At 35.3% G+C, this 15117-nt stretch overlaps 1 protein-coding gene across 1 annotated transcript; it reads left to right on the plus strand.

Moving 5' to 3' along the window:
• The first annotated feature begins 12803 nt into the window (after window positions 1–12803).
• Window positions 12804–14120, plus strand: LOC128171099 (uncharacterized). The gene is given in 3 exon segments (XM_052836851.1): window positions 12804–13638; window positions 13958–14049; window positions 14052–14120. Coding segments are annotated over 3 exon segments (996 nt in total).
• The last annotated feature ends 997 nt before the right edge of the window (window positions 14121–15117 follow it).

Genomic DNA, 15117 nt, shown 5'->3' on the forward strand with positions numbered 1-15117 from the left:
ATTATATATATATATATATATATATATATATATATATATATATATATATATATATATATATATACTTTAAAAAACCTTTCTTACAACATGTATGAAGATGAAAGTACCAGGGCAAGTGGTCCCGGACCGGTTCATGAAGGGGTCAATGAAATGTAAGTTCAGTTTTATATATAAAATATATAATAAAATAAATAATAAAATAAAATAATAATAATAATAATAATAAAATAATATAATAATAATAATAAAATAAAATATATAAAACATCTCCGTATTACTGTATAAGTATTTAAAAAAAGAAAATCAAGATGACTAACATTTTCTGCTTGAACAACTTGACATTTAAGTTTACATCCAGGCCATATCTCAGTTACTATATGCATAGTTGGTTTTGTATCTCTTTTTTTAATTGTTAATTACCTACAAGAACATGTATATTTTCAATTTATATTTCAGTTCTTGCACATGTGCCAAATGATGAAGATGCCTCATTGATAAAACAGAAATCAACGAAGATTATAGGCAAGATGTTTGATGCTGTTCAGTCATATTCAAAAGAGGAAAAAATGCCACCTTATGAAAATCTTCTAGACAAAGCAGGCATCACTGATGAAGAATACAAAAAATCTCTTCGAACAGCTATACACATAACCCACTTAGTAATGGAAAGATCACCTGAAGATTTATTTGTGAATAACTACAATCCTGTGTTGCTGAGATGCCTAAGGTAATAAAAATGTGAAGTTGTATAAATACATTGAAAAAAGGGTATGGCTAATGTGACAACAGCTCACACAATATTTTGAAAAAGAACATGGCTTCTATTCCTGTTCTGTATCTTGGTGTCACAAGAGAGTCTTTAACAATGAACATTACATTCACAACCTCAAAAGAGAACAAGACTACATTCACACTTTAGTGGAATGTCCCAACATGCAGTGCCAATTCAGGCAATGCTCAGGGAAGTCTAACTAAAAGTAAATTTTAATGAAAAAAAAATAAGTTGCATTTCCGAATTTATGAACTAAGATTGACATAATATTTTAAAGATGGAACTGGTATTATCATACTTATCTATTATGGACTTCTCAAGAGAGAACTGTTTTCCTATAGTATAGGAATACAGTTCCTGAGGGAGAAGTACATAATATTTTAGTACATAATACAACTTATGAATCACATGTAAATCACGAGATTTTGGAATAGTGCCAGCCGCAGGAAAAGTCACTGGGAATAGTGCCTGCTACAAATTTAGAAAAGGCAAACAATCCAATCAAAATCGTTCATTTATGTCTATTATGTACTTAATGTAGACACAGGTACAAAAAGACAAAATGGTGAAAAAAAGGCTTGGTTTAAACGATAATATATATACAAAAATATTTTGCAACATTTTATCATCGGTTGAATATATTGATTCATGTACTTAAGTCCTGTAATTTTGTACTGTTTTTTCCAGATCGAACATGGACATCCAAATGATAACATCAATTTGGGCCTGTATAGCTTACATCACGTCATACATCTGTAAACCTGAGAAGACTATGTCTGAGCTAATGCAAAAAGCAAGTAAAGAGGCTAACGATAAAGGTGTAACTGACAAACTGTATCATATGGCCAACCAGCTAAGGAAAGGACGAGAGGTGTCACATCATGAAGCCATAATGAGATGTCTGTCAATGCCATTTAGAAGATCAAATATTCCTGTAGCATTTGTGGCAACAGATTTCAAAGAAAATAGGACTAGAGTAATAAAACAGAGATCAGTTCTTGACACAATGGAAGATGATGATACCGATATATATACGACCACCATTCACGATAGATATGCTGCTCGACCATCTAGCCTAGAACAAATATCATTTGCCGATTTTATTTCAAACTACAGATTGACGTCTTCCTCTTCTAGTGAAAATAACAACCAAGAAGAACAGGATGAAGTTGATGAGGAAGTCTCTGAAAATGTTATTACTCTTAGAGATGGCTTAGGACAGATGAAAAAGCGGAAAATACCCCAAGTAATTAGATATCATTATGTCTCTCAAGAAAAAGATGAGGAGGCATACTTCCATAGATTGCTCTTACTATACCAGCCATGGAGGTCAGAAGATCAATTGAAAACACACTCAACATACAAAGATTCTCTTGAAATTGTAAAAGAACAACTTGTGCCAAAAATCAAATCATTTGAACCGTTTCATGACGATGTTGAGTCAGTCTTAGAAAATTTTGACCCGGATGACATGGCTCCGGAAGCATGGGAAGATTTTATGGCAAACATAGAGCAGGAAAAAGAAGGAGCAGTTGTAGAAGATCCAAACTATGAATTCCTCAATCCAGATAACTTACCAAATGATGTTCTAGAAACAAATTTACGTCGTTCATCATCTAATAAATCATTCACATTGACAAAAACATCAACATTACCAGACACTGATTTTTACAAGTTCATTCAATCCCTAAATTCCAAACAGAGATTTTTATTTGACTTCATCTATTATTGGGCCACAGCTATGAGATTGTCTGTAAATGTACCTGATCCATTTCATATCTTTCTGAGTGGAGGAGGGGGTGTAGGCAAATCTCATTTGATCAATGCTATATATGAAGGTGTAACAAGAGCCTTGCGTACCCCAGCACACAGTCCTGATCAACCAACAGTATTGCTAACAGCCTCTACAGGAAAAGCTGCAGTAAACATTAATGGTACAACACTTCATTCAGCTTTTAATCTACCAATAAAGGACAAATCAAACAAATTTGAATATAAAAAAACCTGCCACAGAGAATTTGAATAGGTTACGAAGTAATTACATCAATGTCAAACTCATAATAGCTGATGAAATTTCTATGTTTGGAGCCAGAAGTCTATTGCACTTGCATCTAACACTTCAGCACATTTTCGAGATCTATGACAAACCATTCGCTGGAATTTCTGTCTTGGCAGTAGGAGACCTTTTGCAATTGAATCCTATAGGCGATTTACCCGTCTTCAAAAACCCCTCTTCAGGATACAGTGCATTAGCTGGTTCATTATGGACACAGAATTTTAAACTTCATGAACTATATGAAATTGTAAGACAAAAGAACGATCCCATATATGCAAATATTTTGTCACGCATTCGTATAGGAAACATTATATATGAAGATATGAAACTGTTAAAAGATCTTGAAAATACAAATACTGACAATTTCCCAGATTCCACTGTTAAAATATTTCTGACAAACAAACAGGTTGCTACATTTAATGAAGAAAAAATGGATCAACTCCCAGAAAGGATAACCATTCGAGCTAAATATAGCAAAAGGGATACTACAACCAATACAGTTCCAATCACAATAATGGAAGAAAATTATATATAAAACGGAAGGCTTACCCTCATCACTAACCATTGCAAAAGACTGTAAAGCAATGATAACTAAAAACATCGATATTTCAGACCATTTAGTAAATGGTGTCATTGGAACTGTTCAGGAAATTTGTGTCGATCACAGAAATCCTACAGCTGGTATTATATTCATGAGATTTGGGAGTCCAGATATTGGCAGAGAAGCCAAGAAAACAACACCTTCGCGTCTGAAAGGAAGTGTTCCTATAAAGGCAGTGACAGTGAACTTCTTTTTAACAGCAAAATCTCCTGTTCAGGTAGAAAGAACAATGTTTCCTATTGTTCCAGCCTTTGGTATAACGGCACACAAATCACAGGGAAGTACGTATGAATTTGTCATTGGGGACCTCACAATACCACCATCCATGAAAACAGTCATGCCTGGACAATTATACACTGTCTTAAGTAGAGCAACACATAGGACTGGATTGAAATTGATAGAGTTTTTACCACAGAAAATCAAGGTTAATCAACAAGCTTTACAGGAAATAGACAGAATGCGAAATCAAGCTACATTTGATTGGATTCATCCATTAGATCAACTTCCATCAGAAAACAAAATACACATCGGCTTCCTCAATATCCAATCATTAAACCTGCATTTAGATGACTTGAAAGCAAATACTGTTCTTCAAAATCTAACTACAATTTGTCTCACAGAAACTCATACCTCACTAAGTCATGAAATCATTGGATACCATTCCTTTCATGAAAAAACACAGCATGGCTTAGCTCAGTATCATAAAGAATCATCAGAAGAATTTAGTTTACAAGTTTCTAATGGAAATGACCTACAATTAATGGCTAGACTGTTGAAAACTGATGAAAATCCTTTACTTGTAGCTGTAACATATAGACCACACAGTATGAGTAAAGGGACATTTGTGAGTCTGATCTCAGATTTTGTGAGGACTGTGCCAAAAACATTCACATTAGTGTTAGGAGGTGACTTTAATCTTGGTCCTGAAGATGAGAACCTACAAAAAATGTGCAAACTATATAAACTAAATGTTATGATCAATCAGGCAACTCATTTTCATGGGAACAATCTTGACCAGATATTGACAACAGATGACAAGGCATCATCTTGTGTTTTTCCTGTCCCCTATTCTGACCATTTTCTTACATGTATATCTCTGCAATAAGGTATGTGATTTTATACAGTATGTAAACCAGAGTATGAAACTTGAATATGATTTCAAACAAAAACTGTACAGTGATATTGTCTCGTACATTTTAAATAAAGTTATATATGTTAATAGGTATTTATTTGATTTTAGATTGTAGTATTTGGATATATTTGCGACAGGAAAAATAGAAAAAAAAATGGTTGGTCGGGGTAAAAAATTGTTCCTCCCAACCTCCCCACACATTTAATTCTGGAACAGCCCTGAATGTTTGAAAATATTGCAATTTCATATATACTTTGAAATCATTTGATTTCGTGGTGGTTCAATTTTCGTGGAATTCGTGGGTACCTCTCATCCACGATTTAACATCCTACACGAATCAATAAATAAGCGTAATAAAATCATATTTCCTTTGTAGGTTTTAGAGAATACACGAAATTACGTCCCCACGAACCTGTAAAATTTAAGCAATCCACGAAAATTGGCCCCCACAAAATTTAATGATTCCACTGTACAGTATACTAGTATACTGCTTGAACGGCGGGGGACCCAGGAATTATATTCTTGTTAAAATACAACCTTAAAAAACTTAGAACTCTGCGATTATTTTTTCGGAAAATTGCTTGTGGAATTTGGACAAATTTTGAAAATGGCCCTACTACATTTAGATTATTTTTTGAATGAAGAAAAGTCACGGTTTTGCTTCCCATCAACCCCTAATATGATTGTTGTATTTGTAATGGTTTTCAGTACGTGATGCATATAACATGGGTATTGCTGCTTTGACCCTCGTGGTCCTTGTGGTGCTGGGGTGGGCACTTCATCTCATCTTCCGCCGGTTTGGGGTGAAGTGCCGTACCCCAGTGAGAAGACACCAGAAGGGGACAGACCGTCTCCGCGGGTTGGAGAAGGGATCTCGGGGGGAGATCAGAAAAGGATCTAACACAGCAGTAAAGACACCAGGACTTGAGGTATATGATAATTTAATCAAAATTCAGTAGATAGTTTATAGCTCTTTCTCTTACACCTGGTCATACTTTGTGTCAAAATCAGTAAAAAGGTCTATATTTATAAATTTAGGTCACTGAGGTGGAAATGAAGGAGACCGAGTTTGATGATAGCCCGCCAAGCGCAAACACCCGTTCCAGGGTCAGTCTTTAAGTAAGTAGTATTTAATATTAATGTCACCAATTTTATTTACATACCCCTGCTTTAAAATAAATATTCTGATTTTATTTCATTTATTTAATTTTAAAACTTTCTTTTTCAGATCACAAACGATTCCTGTCAAATATGTAAAACTGTTCAAAGAAAAACCTAGTGTAAAGAAAAGTCAAATGCCTCAATGATGGGAGTCACTGGTAGTAAGGCTTTAAAATATGTGTCATTGATGCCATCTCCTTATACCTTGGATACAGACGAATTCATCAATGTGTATAAGGGTAACATGTGTTAAAATACGGATATGATCGAATAATAGGGGTTACCGTGCATTCTCGTTTCCCGATTATGCAGTATGCACGGGGGAGGATGTCTGTCCCCTTCATGCACAGTTTGTGGAGACTAGATTTTAAGTTAAAAATATAACGAGACTTGTATTAATCAAACAATTAAGAATTCGGGGTAATTGTTGATCAGTGAAGCAATTTGTGTATTTCTGTCAGAATATCCCATCAAAGACATAGTCATGTTGGACTCAGAGGAAAATCACAGGTGCAAAGGTAACTGTTTTTTTCCTTACACGAGTCTCAAGCGCTGCGGTCACACTTCTAAAGAAAGACCGATCGTGAGAAAACCCCGCCCCCTGTCACTCTCTACCAATGAACTAAAGCTATTATCTGCTGATCACCTTTTTCATTAAAGATGGCTTGCTACTTTAAGAACGGACGTGCTGTTTGCCCTGGTAATAGCTTATGATTTTTAATTGCTCAAATTTAAGGGTAGCGGTGAAATTTTAATGTTAATATACGTTAATGATACCTTTTTTTATGTCAAAAGATCCCACTGCTACGACAGAGATGACCACCGTATGTAAGTATGCGCATTGTTTGAGTTATGTTCTTGTTTTTTGTTGTTGATTTTTCCGGTGCAGATACACCTAGAAATTGATTTTCTATTTTTCGCAGATACTTCTTCTGCTCAACCCTCTGTTCAGCGACATTTCAACCCCACAATTCAACCTACATCAAATCACAACATTTCGACAAACACGAGCGCAGACCCGCACGGTGTCACTACGGCCTTACCAACTGATATCAATTCATCGCCTGACTTAACAATTACCAGCAGTATCTTACAGAGTATAACAACAGACGTCGACGACAGTAGTTCACCTACTCGTATATCAAATCACCACGCATCTGACACATTTCACATTACTACGCAATCTATTAACGTATCCAAAATATTTACAAACATCACCAACAATACAATATCCTCCACCAGCATTAATCCGAATAGGTACTCTGAACAGACTCCATCCACTGAGGACGTCACAGACAACCCCACCCCAGACGCGTCCACCGCATCCTCCCGGGGCAATGGTAGAACTACGAGTTCTGTGTACATTTACAATGAAACAAGAATAGAATTCCTGGGTCACCCGCCGGTCAAGCAGTATACTAGTATCGAGTCTATCGACCAAGGCTGATTTAGGAACTTGACCAAGGTATAAGTGGTATGAACATTTGGTATAAATTTAATGAAAATCCGTCAAAATTTGTAGGCATGAGAGCGCTTACAAGGTCAATTTTTGGATAAAACGGAGTCATTATTGTGGTCAAAGTCCCATAACTCCAACAAAAAGTATCGACAAATGCTGATTTTCGAACTTGACCATGGTAATAGTAGTATAAACATTTGGTATAAATTTAATGAAAATCCGTCAAAATTTGTAGGCATGAGAGCGCTTACAAGGTCAATTTTTCGATAAAACGGAGTCATTATTGTGGTCCCATAACTCCAACAAAAAGTATTGACCAATGCTGATTTTCGAACTTGACCAAGGTAATAGTGGTATTAACATTTGGTATAACTTTATTGACAATCCGTCAAAACTTGTAGGCATGAGAGCGCTTACAAGGTCAATTTTTGGGTAAACGGAGTCATTATTGCGGTCAAAGTCCCATAACTCCAACAAAAAGTATCGACCAATGCTGATTTTCGAACTTGACCAAGGTAATAGTGGTATAAACATTTGGTATAACTTTAATTACAATCCGTCAAAACTTGTAGGCATGAGAGCGCTTACAAAAAAGTGTGACGGACGGACACACGGACGGACGCCCGGCATTTCTATGTCCCCGCTCCGCGTTGCGGCGGGGGACAAAAAGTACATATTCTGGCAAATTGTATTATCTCATATTGTTGATCATTTCCTTTTTTTATATTAGCACGTGTATGCCTTTATAAATTCAAATATAATAGAAAAAAAGTTGAGAGAAATGAAGAGAATGATATGCATGTAATGGAAATGTTTGATAACGACAGCTTGGAGGTGTATCCAGGAACCAATTCCAGTGCGGAGGTTTACTTATTAAGTATTTTATTTTCATCATCTGCATTCACTACACATCAATAAATATTCCTCTGACAGTTATTGTGATTTTTTTTAATTTGTGTTTACGCTTGACGTTTGACGCAAAGGAGGGGGGGGGGGGCATCAACCTATTATATCAGATTGCATGCTTGTTATTGTCATGTTTATAATCTGTTTTATTATTATTATTATATATATATATGATTACTACATATGCATGAGATGATGTTGCATGTTGCTGAAATTTATATGCATGTAAGTAAATGTATACCATAAACTTCTTATGGGGGGGGGGGTCTTCCTGAATAATCTTAATTATCACAATGAGCAAAGTCAAATAATGAAAATATTTGTTTTTTATCAATTCAAGATTCATGCTAACAATATGTGTGTTATAAAAAATATATTTGTAATAGTAAATGTACTATATTTAGATTTTTTTGAATGAAGAAAAGTCACGGTTTTGCTTCCCATCAACCCCTAATATGATTGTTGTATTTGTAATGGTTTTCAGTACGTGATGCATATAACATTGGGATTGCTGCTTTGACCCTCGTGGTCCTTGTGGTGCTGGGGTGGGCACTTCGTCTCATCTTCCGCCGGTTTGGGGTGAAGTGCCGTACCCCGTCTCCGCGGGTTGGAGGAGGGATCTCGGGGGGAGATCAGAAGAGGATCATGCACAGCGGTGAAGACACCAGGGCTTGAGGTAAATGATAATTTAATCAAAATTCAGTAGATAGTCTATAGCTCTTACTCTTACACCTGGTCATACTTTATGTCAAAATCAGTAAAAAGGTCTATATTTATAAGTTTAGGTCACTGAGGTGGAAATGAAGGAGACCGGGTTCGATTATAGCGCGCCAAGCGCAAACACCCGTTCCAAGACCAGTTCCAGCCTTTAAGTAAGTAGTATTTAATATTAATGTCACCAATTTTATTTACATACCCCTGCTTTAAAATAAATATTCTGATTTTATTTCATTTATTTAATTTTAAAACTTTTTTTTCAGATCACAAACGATTCCTGTCAAAAATGTAAAAGTAAACCTGATAACAAAATTATGAAAAACGTATTCTTGTTTTGTTTTCATTTAAAACTGTTCAAAGAAAAACCAAGTGTAAAGAAAAGTCAAATGCCTCAATGATGGGAGTCACTGGCGTGTAGTAAGGCTTTAAAATATGTGTCATTGATGCCATCTCCTTATACTTGGATACGGACGAATTCATCAATGTGTATAAGGGTAATATGTGTTAAAATACGGATATGATCGAATAATAGGGGTTACCGTTGTGTAAATGTTTTTTTCTTAAACTGATCAAAAAATTTATTTGTCCAGCCTGTCGGTTCCTCCCCTAATCGTACTTAAGTGCACGGTTGAAAGATTTATTTGAGCCATCGTTGAATTCACGGGACGATATGAATTCCGGTGCAGACAGCGTAAATTTTTTCTATTTTAACCTTTATTGTAAATTGTTTGACTGTTTACCAGATGTTAGTCCGTTTAAAAGTAGATTCTCCGATACATCGATTTCTTTAATCTTTGATCTACCGACCCTAATAATCTTTGATCCATCGGTGATGATAACAATATAGATCCGTTGCGTAGCACATGTAATTGTTATGTTTGAGATCATAGGTGATAAGATTAATAGATCTGCATCGTACAACCCCCGTGCCATGACGCACTGTTGATTTTTATGATCAGCGATGCATTCATCTTGGGTACCTTTAAAGACCATTACCGAATAATAGTCTCATTGAATATTGGGTTTTTTGAGGGGGTATGAACAATAGAGTTGTTATTGGATTCAAACTATTGATTTCAATAGTCATTGCTTGGTTGACTCTGAAATACTTCGATGAATGACCTTGTCTGCTTTGATCTTCGATCCATTGAATATGATCTTGAATATTATTACCTCTTAATTAGCATAACAATATGATCTTCGATCCATTGAATATAATTACCCTTGATCTTCGATCCCTTCATTAACATAACAATAGAAATACCCCCATTAAGTAGGTCAAGGTTGACTTCCATTGTTCTCGAGAACAATAGATCTATTATTTTGCCCCCCTATACAGCCCCCTATACTACTACTGCTGGAAATATGAATTATGTATTTCTGTTAGTGATCATCTGTACTATATATATATATGCAAAATAAAACCCATAGACGTCGCGCACGATACTGCTGTCTCTTTTACCTACGCTATTAAATATTATTTTGAGGGGTTGAGGAAGAGTCGTTAAAAGGAAAAATGGCAAGGGAAATTTGTAAATAATGAAAATATTTTAAATAAAATGAATTTTACATAGTTTTTGAGGAATGACAGGTCTTAATTATCTGTAGTTGACGTGATATATGGATGTCCTGCGTTACATTCAGTGGCTATGCGCTTTATGCACAGGTTGATAAAACAATCAATTTTGCGCCAAACAGCATGAAATTTGGAATATAATTGTAACATCCATATCAAAGTATGACGTCATAATCATTTCAAATGTTCGGTTGATAGATATAATATTGCAGCCTTTGAAATGGCGAAGTACTCGGTGTCCCGTTTTTTGAAGATTCAGATAGACTGACATTTCAATCATCAATATTATGTCTATAACGAAGGTAAGTTGCTTATTTTTTATACAGATATATTGCACACGTATTGTATAATAAGATACAAACGACTATTATTTTATAATAACAATATTTATAAGGCAGGTTGATTTTTAAGTTGTCCAGTGAAATGTCCCAATCTAAAAAATACTGCACTTTTTAAGCAATTTGACGATTTTAGTGCAAAATTTCAAGCAATATACAATCGCAATTATTAAAATAAGTACAACAGACACAAAGTACATAAAAATTGCTACAGAGACATATCAAAATTTTATGAATCCCCATATTAGTTTAAGGAAGACAGAAATTATTTAATGTCCAAATAAACGCCGCCTTTATGTTTGACGCTCCGTGACTGTGACGTGACGTTGATATACTTAAAACTGATAACGTCCAAACGAAAAACGTTGTTTGGTAAATAATTATTATATAAGTTTTGATGCGGGTCCTTTTCGTAATTGTTTTTATCATATAGCAACAATAACATTTTCTGCCAAATACCCGTTTTTTTCTAATCTGGACTAAGTTGATTAAAAAAATTAGATGATGCAAAGACGTAATGTAATCAAACCCTAACACTCTACCCATATTCATTTTATTCCATTTAGTCAAGATCTTAATAGACCGATCCATCCGTTTAAAAAAATATCCTACACGCGTGATAACTATTAAAGTAATTTAAAAGCGGACATTAGCGGTCATACAAAATCTGCTAGAGGTTACGTAGCATCGGGGGGGGGGGGGGGGGGGGGGACATGTAAAAATGAATCAACATAGAGATCCCCCCTCTAACTTTTTTTTCGTATGTCAAGAAGTCTAGCCCCACTTTCAAAAACGACGCCAGCCCGCTATTTTCTAATAGAACTTTACAGAATTATATTTTAAAATAAAGCATTCGTGTTTTATTTATTATTGTATTAATTAGATAAATACTTTGATAGGAAATGAGGATTATTATTGAAACCTGCATGGCGACCATATGTCTCGGTACTAGTACTTGTGTTTAGGATTTTACAAATCTACAGGGTCTTTAATTTTTTTTATCTGTTGCGGTTTTCAGAAGAATGACAATGATACCATGGATACGAAAATGTCCCCACGAGAAAGATTAGAGTTTTATAGAAATAAGAAACTTCAAAAACGACGACAACAAAAGCTAGCATCGTATCATAAAAACAAAACTGTCAAACAGACTGAGTATAAACAAACTTCTGATGCAATTAGAAAGCGCATGTACAGAGCAAAACAAGCTGAAACGAGACAGAAGGAAACAGAACGAAAAAGAAAATATAGAAATTTAGCAAGGAATAAAAACGTCGAGCTCTCTGCGAACACGAAAAATTCAATTGAAATGATAAGACATGTTTTTAAAAACAAACAAGTAAACACAGAGCATTAAAAAAATTAAAGGATTCGTTACCCCAATCACCAAAGAAGCGGTCAGCTACACTGGCAGCATATTTGAAAAATTCAAACTCTCCAACGACAAAAATTTTAATTGATGCCGATGTCATATTATCACCCGAAGAACAAAGTAAAAAATCAACGGAAAAAGCGGTTCTGCAATATTTAAAAACAACAATTGATAGCTGCAAAATGAAAAGATCGAAAGACTCGGTTACGTTTATGAACGTGCTTGTTGCATCAATAAGTGGTGAACAAGTGACCCAAAGCAGATGTCGAAAAAATCTAGCTAAAAAACTTGGTTTACCAGTTAGACGAATAAGTAAGGGAAACACAATTCGCACCACTGTATTGAAAACTGAAAGATCTTGTTGGACTTACACGTTTAGAAAAACGCGCACTGACGCGATTTCAACGGAAACTAAACAAATTGCGTACGACTTTTGGCTGCGTCCAGGTATCTCCCGACCGACTGGAAATAAAGCAGATATCAAGCGAGAAAGAATTGGACCCAAATTATACACGAGCCACGCAGTGTATATTTTAGAAAAGACCCAAACTGAAGTTTACTTGGATTTCATAAGCGAAAATCCTGATATCAAAATTTGTCAAAGGTCCTTTGAAAATTGCAAGCCCTATTTTGTTAGGCAGGCCCGCCCAAAGGACAGACACACATGCTGTTGTAGATATCATGTTGAAATAAAGAGTGCCTTCAAATCACGTATGGACTTTCGGAAAAAGATCATCAAAACAAATGCAAATGACATTGGAATTGACGTCCAAGTATTCGAGTCCATAAGCGATGTGGTGGATGTCACATTGCGTATAAATCCTACTTTGCAATGCATGAAGCGACAGTGTGCAGAATGTGGTATCCACAAACTATACTTATTACCAGAAGAAACTGGAGACGCGGAAACAGACGAAACAGTCAAGTGGGAAAAATTTGAAAAAGTTGAAATCAAAGTGAAGGGCAATAAAACAACAAAGAAACTCGTTCTGGTTAAAAAGGAATCAAAAGTCAGTGATTTATTTTCACACTTTTTGCAACTATTAAAATCGTTTCCATTCCATCAACACCGAGCTACTTGGCAAAACAACCAATTTCAAGAACTTTCATCTAATCTTCCACTCAACCACTGCATCTGTGTTCATGACTTTTCTGAAAATTACCGTTGCACAGAATTAAAACAACTTCAAAGTGCTTACTTTCAAAAAACTGAGGTCTCTGTTCACGTTACGATTATACATCGCCATGCACTACCCGACATTGATGGAGTGGAGAGCACTGAGCAGAACCCAGAAATAATCACTGAACATTTTTTTGTTATTAGTGATGATCAACAGCATGACAAGTATTTCGTCCATGAAGTTCGTAAAACAATATCCGAGTACTTGGCATCTATTTCCTACCCGGTTGACACCATGCACGAGTTCACAGATGGATGTGCAGCCCAATATAAGAGTCGACATTGCTTTGGGGATATCAGCAACTCCAGTCGGGATTTCGGTTTCAAACATTTTACCAGAAATTATTTTGAGACTGCACATGCTAAAGGTATTTACATGTATATTTTCTGCACACTTTCTTCTTAAGGATACAAATACAGTGTCCATCAGATCGAACTAAGTACTTTAAACTTGTAAATGGTAGCTATTCTATTAGCATTTTCGTATGAAAACAGAATTGTTTTAAACATTAATTAAGCCACTTGATGATCACTACTTTCATTTTCACAAGATAAAGAAGTAAAACGTGCGTTATTTCATTCATTTATGTCGCGTTGAAGTTTATTTTGCATTTACTATATGAGCATTTTTGTTTCAATTAAAATTTAATATTTTTGTATTATTACATGATTGTGTTTATAATGTAGGACCTCAAGATGCTGCTGGAGGACTGTTAAAAAGACAGGCAGATCTGGCAGTTTTGCGTGGACAAGCCCATATACAAAATGCCCGGGATCTGTATGAATTTGCTGTTTCGAATTTGACGCGGACAAAATCTGTTTGCCGGAGACGGCTTTTCCGTTTTCTTGATTTCATCCCAAGAGAAGGCAATTTAAGTTTCAAACCAATTTCAAACATCAGATCTGTCCATCAAGTTATCGTTGATAACTCGTCTCCCCATATCATTATACGCGAACTGTCCTGCTTTTGTGAAAAATGCAGTTTACAAATTTATCACGAATCTGTAAATGTTCAAAGAATTGGGCAAGTTCAACACCATGAAATGGTCAAGGAGACAAACAACACATTCGATGTTGAAGAAGATGACGAAGAGGTGCCCTTGTCCGAAATGGTATCCAAAGGACAGGTAATTGCCGTATATGCAGATGACCCAGACCATGACTATTTCTTGCTAAAAGTTCAGGAAGCAATTCAAACATTAAACAACGAAAGCACTGACGCTTGGGGCTCAACTCTTCCAGCTTGTATTAAGGTCATCACAGGACTTTATTACGACAATATTGATAACAAGAATCTTCTGTCATACAAACTTATACCCAGGAGAATAGCCGTAGTGCCAGCCAGTGCAGTAGTTTATATCTGTTCAGAAATAGATGCTCGGGCCAATATTGTTTTGGACGAATGTGTCCATTTAAACATATTGCATGCAATAAACGACATTATTATGTCTTAAAAATGAATTGTACATGATCGAATACATAAACTTCAAAGATTGTAAAACCTAGTAAATAGAATAATATCCCAGAATATAGTTTTTCATGATTGTATAATTATATTATCCAAATACATGTATCTGTGCATTTAGCTGTATTGTCTGGGATAAAAGTGCAATATCGAATGTGGAATGTTTTGAATTCGCTGATCAAATTTATAGTTTATACCATGCAGCTTGAAATTTTCTAAAAGGAAATCACATTCCAATCTGCCAATTTTTTTTTGTTTCATAAACTATGATTGAGTTATTTAAATGAAGATACTCACTTTTTAAAGTTATTACTTATATTTCTTAAATATTGCCTGAGTTACAGGCGTGCATATTGTGATCTTATTTTAAGTACATTTACTA

This window comes from Crassostrea angulata, chromosome 2 (assembly GCF_025612915.1).
Source record: "Crassostrea angulata isolate pt1a10 chromosome 2, ASM2561291v2, whole genome shotgun sequence".
In the NCBI taxonomy this organism is placed as follows: Eukaryota; Metazoa; Mollusca; class Bivalvia; order Ostreida; family Ostreidae; genus Magallana; species Magallana angulata.